Source organism: Cololabis saira, chromosome 13 (genome assembly GCF_033807715.1).
Source record: "Cololabis saira isolate AMF1-May2022 chromosome 13, fColSai1.1, whole genome shotgun sequence".
Taxonomy (NCBI): Eukaryota; Metazoa; Chordata; class Actinopteri; order Beloniformes; family Belonidae; genus Cololabis; species Cololabis saira.
In genome coordinates, this window is record NC_084599.1 from 8,553,561 (window position 1) to 8,559,560 (window position 6,000).

General features: G+C 41.6%; 1 protein-coding gene across 1 annotated transcript in view; it reads left to right on the top strand.

Annotated features, from left to right (window-relative positions):
- LOC133457695 (espin-like protein) overlaps nt 1-5,534 on the top strand; it is a 31,683-nt gene extending 26,149 nt beyond the window's left edge. Inside the window, exon 11 of the mRNA XM_061737004.1 lies at nt 4,955-5,534. Within this exon, the coding sequence (XP_061592988.1) occupies nt 4,955-5,486 (532 nt within the window). The 3' untranslated portion in view covers nt 5,487-5,534. The remainder of the gene's footprint in view (nt 1-4,954) is intronic.
- The last annotated feature ends 466 nt before the right edge of the window (nt 5,535-6,000 follow it).

Genomic DNA, 6,000 nt, shown 5'->3' on the forward strand with positions numbered 1-6,000 from the left:
GGGAGAAGTGGGGGGTTGGGGTGAAGCTGCTGTGACGTACTCGATTGCGCAACACCTTTGTTCATGTCGGCGCTGATCAGAAATCAGCTGGAGCCGCGAGCGGCTGAGAAAAAAACAGCCCGTCTACATCCCTTTTTTAATTTTCTCGATAGCCCCCAGGTTTATGAACATCTGCACCTCAGAGTTGGATCACCAAACAGACGTTTGTGCTGTGTAATAAAATCGCTGCGAGCCGCGGGTCGCTCTCGCGCTGACTCCTGCTTCCTGATTCAAACGTCTGACGGCCCCGCCTCGACCAATCAGTGGCGCGGAGGGTGGTGACGGCCCCGCCCCTCGACCAATCAGCTGCCTGTAATGTGATGACGTCAGAAATAGTCCCGGCTCAGCCCGGATAGAACCTCGCCAAAATGGTTACAGAAATAGTATCTGCTTGGCTCGGCTCTACCCGTCTCACCCCCTAGTGCAAAAGCGCAAGACGGGGCCGTGGCGGGTAGAACCGAGCTGAGGCGGGACTAGTGCAAAAGCGCCAATATTGGATGTAACTGTTTGGTTTCCATGAGCACAGCTTCAAATTTTTGTTTAGTTTAGTCTATTTTGGTCATGACATCACAAAAAAAGAATAAAAATAAGACGAACATCAAAATAGCTTTTACAAAATTAAGAATAAAATAAAAATGACAACAAGGAAACAAATACACTGTTCAAAGAAAACATTACAAAAAAGTTTCCAATATACAAATAACATCTAGACCGAAAAAGGTGTAGGCTGAAGCAAAGCTTATTCATTGCCTACCCTCAAAAAGATTATTTAAAGTAATGAAATAAAAGCAAGACGTAAGAGATAAGACTGCCAGTAAAACAAATTGCCTCCATGGGGATAACAAAGATTCCTCAAGAAATAAGAAAAAAAAAAAAGGTGCAGTCTACATGTTTCCTTCTTGAAATTGATAATATGACTGCACTTTCTCTGCCGAATTTGCCAATTTACTTGTTTAAACTGTGGACTTGGTGTACAAGTTAATCAGATTTTTAGCTCGTAAATGTACTTCACCTGCTCCGGGGAGGAAAAGTTGAAAAAAGATGCTAATATAGCATTGAAGGCTGTGAGTCATTCAAGGTATAACAATCATATCTGCAGTCAATCCGCAAAAGACACAAATTAGTTTTCCAAATTCAAGATATGCTTTCTGATCGATTACTGTAGTTATCCTTTGACATCTTCAAATTCAAATGAAGCTTTATACAAATTTGAATAGGAATCCATCCTATATATATTGACGTATTTGCCTTATTCTGACACTCCAACCTAGACATGGTGGTCTGGATAAAAAACTAGTGTCAGTTTCAGTATTTCTGTTATTTCTGTTTATTTTTATCTGAAGAACATTTTAAAGTTTCAGAATAGAGGGTATGCATTGATGTCACTTCCCCACTGGACCATGCTCCCTTACTCTCACTGAGTGGCACAAATGGCTGCAACTAGTGGAGAAACTGTGGAGAAATTAAAGGCAGTTGGACTTGACAGTGACCCGTACAGTTACCAAGAACCAGTGGTCCATGGACATTAATATTTGGTACAGTGACCAAGAACCAGTGGTCCATGGACATTAATATTTGGTACAGTGACCAAGAACCAGTGGTCCATGGACATTAATATTTGGTACAGTTACCAAGAACCAGTGGTCCATGGACATTAATATTTGGTACAGTTACCAAGAACCAGTGGTCCATGGACATTAATATTTGGTACAGTTACCCCAAGAACCAGTGGTCCATGGACATTAATATTTGGTACAGTTACCCCAAGAACCAGTGGTCCATGGACATTAATATTTGGTACAGTTACCCCAAGAACCAGTGGTCCATGGACATTAATATTTGGTACAGTTACCAAGAACCAGTGGTTCATGGACATTAATATTTGGTACAGTTACCCCAAGAACCAGTGGTCCATGGACATTAATATTTGGTACAGTTACCAAGAACCAGTGGTCCATGGACATTAATATTTGGTACAGTTACCAAGAACCAGTGGTCCATGGACATTAATATTTGGTACAGTTACCAAGAACCAGTGGTCCATGGACATTAATATTTGGTACAGTTACCAAGAACCAGTGGTCCATGGACATTAATATTTGGTACAGTTACCCCAAGAACCAGTGGTCCATGGACATTAATATTTGGTACAGTTACCAAGAACCAGTGGTTCATGGACATTAATATTTGGTACAGTTACCAAGAACCAGTGGTTCATGGAGATTAATATTTGGTACAGTTACCAAGAACCAGTGGTCCATGGACATTAATATTTGGTACAGTTACCAAGAACCAGTGGTTCATGGAGATTAATATTTGGTACAGTTACCAAGAACCAGTGGTCCATGGACATTAATATTTGGTACAGTTACCCCAAGAACCAGTGATACGCCGGGGAAATCCACAAAGCAAAGCTTGAAGGCTTACAAAAGTCTTGACGCTTGGTCTGTAGTGGTAGATGGACTAATAATCATTTGATTGAATTAGACGAAGTAATGTTTTCAAGTTTAAACACTGAAGCCAGGAGAAAAACACTTGAGCAGTTCTCAAGTATAATGCTGGTACATGCTGATACATGTATGTGTAACCTGTATGTAGCCCGAGTTTGCAACTCACTTAACTTTGATTAACCCTAAACTTTGATTGACCCTAAACTTTGATTAACCTTAAACTTTGATTAACCTTAAAACATGCGGTTTGGATATTGATGTATGGCCTTCAGGCTATGTACAGTCTCTCCCGATCGGAATGTGAGGGAAATCTCAGCTGACTGAAGGAGGGATTTTCTCATGGGAAGTCCCAGCTGAGTAGGAGGGCATTGATGACTGGTTTTTAAAAAAAATACAGGACTATTTGTCCGACTTCCGGTAAAATTAATAGATAATACATAACTGTGGAAAGTTGGAGAAAATACGCCAAATTATAGGAGGGGCCCGGGGAGGAGTAACCTCAGGCCCCGAACTGTATAAAAGGTAGAAAATCTTCAAGGTAAATTTCAGACTTAGCTCCGGGGCTACTTCTCATTCATGGTACATTGTAACCCTACAATAAACCATCAGTGGACTGTGAACCAGCTGAATCTGTCTCATCAGTGATTCTTCGTGACTACTCTTCAGTTCATTGACGTAAGCGTTAGACATATTTAAAGAAGTATAGTTCATTTGGACATCCAGACGAGTCACAACAGGTCCTACCTCAAGGCAGGATTTGTTGGTGAAATTAAAGTGATCTCTTAAGCTTATTTTTCGGCAGTCTGTAAAACGATAACTCAGCTCTTTCCCATTTTAGATGTTTTGAGTTGCTCAAACTGAAAGTTTACGCTGCCACTCAGTCTTTCTGCCACTCAGGCCACGTTTACACATAGCCGCATATAGCTACACATAGCTCCCCCTCTACGTTTTGAAAAATATCCTCGTTTACTAAATTGCCCGTAGGTGTGAGCGTGAGTGTGGTTGTGAGCATGGTTTGTGTGTTTATATGTGGCCCTGTGATGAACTGGTGACCTGTCCAGGGTGTAACCCCCGCCTCTCACCTGAAATGAGCTGGGATAGGCTCCAGCAGACCCCCGTGACCCCGCAAGGGATAAAGCGGGTATAGATAATGGATGGATGGATGGATCCTCGTTTACACGAACCCGCATGAATACGCTGTTAAGGTGCTATGAACATCCAAACCTGCAGGGGGCAGTGTAACGAGAAGATAAAGCCATGCTAGCCAATCAGAATCCGGGAAAAAACGTCAACAAATGACACGTGTGAAGCCTGAATAATATCAGAGACGTTCAATAAACGAGACAGCCCACTACAGTTCAGTTTCCTGTATCTGTGTCACGTGACTGCCCCGCCCCTTTAGGAGACCGGAAGTAGGTCCTGAGTCTATTGAGTCCTATGGGAAAAGTGAACGTGAGCACAGATTATTACCAATTCCTTCGCCCCATAGTAACCTAAGTAAATATGGGACCCATTTTTCAAAAGCCACAAACCTTCTGAACATTCTGACACCAAAATGGAAATTTTCAGACCGACAGATTAGGAGAAAATTAACTTCGTTTGAGACCTGTCTCTGTCTGAGCAACACACTCTTGCGAGATTTGGCTCTCATCGTTTTCCCATCGGATAAAATTAAGTTTAAAACTAAAATAAAACTTGCCTTTTTGCTTAATAATACTGTTATTTTTATTATTTAAGTCTTTTTGGAAGAAAGTTGTACTGTATCTAGTGTTGTATGTTCCAAAACGATGTAGGGAGAGGGGCGGCCACGCCCACTTAGGAGACAGGAAGTGAGGTCAGAGGGGCGACCACGCCCACTTAGGAGACAGGAAGTGAGGTCAGAGGGGCGACCACGCCCACTTAGGAGACAGGAAGTGGATACCATTTCATACCATTGGCAGAAACGGTAATGCGCTACCTTCTGTATAGAGGATCTTTGGTGAAACTTCCAAGACGGAACGAGAGTCTTTCGTTTGGAGTGACAGAGAAGTGGAGTTACTTTTAAGTGTGACTTTAGAATATTAAACAGGTAAAATACAAGAAAATATTGACGGTGGCCAAACTAATTGTAAGCACAGGTCGCACACATGACGCTGGTGACGTTTCTGTTGCATTTTCTGAAGATTAAATCTCCGTTTCCCTCCGTTTACAAGCAAACGTGAAAACTGAGTTTTTGGAAATCTCCACTTTGGCCGGAGTTTTCAGAAATGATCGTTTTTGGTGACTTTGAGCTTCGTTTTCGTGTAAACGAACGGCCAAAACGCATGAAAACACCTCCGTTTTTGCTCCGTGTAAACGGGACCTCAGTCTTTCTGCCACTCAGTGGGCGTAACCCGCTGTGAAGTCCCATCTGTGGCGTCATGTGCATTCCCTCTATAAGAAAAAGTAATTTAGCAGCTACTGAATGTCCGTGTTTCTCTCCATAGGCTCCACAGGCAGAAGGTGGTGTTCTCTCCGGAGCAGTTCTTACCTCGGCTGGACGGCGTACCTGCAGACTACGACAGCCTGACCCTGGATCTCTTCATGCTGGGCTACTTTCACATCCTGGAGTTGGATCTGCCCGTGGATGAACGCAAGATGAGGCACCTTCTGTGTTTTGAGGTGTTTGACCGCGTGGGGAGGTTCCCCTGGGAGCTGGTCAGGGACTTTCATAAAGCCGTATTACAGGACATCGAGGCCGGGAACCGTGAGTGGAAAGATGGCTTTGAGGACATTAAAGTGAATTTCTTTGGAACTAGCACGAGTGAATGTGAAGACGCTGCAGACGTGGTGAAACACAGCCCCCCGGAGGTCAGACAAGTCCCCAGAGTCATCGTTCAGACACCTACACCCGACGAGGGGGGGCTTTCTGGTGGAACTGATATTTCCAGTTTCAGCAACGATGAAATTTGTCAATATATCGACCGCAGTTTTGCTTTTTGGAAAGAGAAAGAAGCCGAGATTTTTGATTTTGAATAGTTTTGTTCTGTAATATCTTGTTTTATATGTATTTTTGTAAGCTTTAGGCCTGGGCATGTTTTTAAAAATGAAACATAAAGCAACACCAGATGTTTGAACTATCGTATAACTTTGTATTCTCTTTTTAAAAAAAGAACAAAAATTAAAACAATTTATCCAAATTAAATTTAGATATTTTAATAAAACTCAGGTGTCAAATTAGTATACCGTAAAGAGATTTTAAACAATGCCCAGCCCTGTTTATAAAGGAATAGTTAAGGAGTGTTTCTTCTGAAAGTAAACAGCATTAATTATAGATTGACAGTGTGATGTTTTTTGTTGTTGTTGTTTTTTTAAATAAAACTAAAAGTAGTTAATCTTATAAGAAGTATTTGTCTGACAGAATGAGAACCGAAACATTACAAAATAAATCATTATTTCATTGTTACCATAATTTTAAGAAAAACTTCTTTGATATTACTTCTTGTTTCATGTTTCATGGTTTACTATTTTTGGAAAAAATTAAAGGAAACCT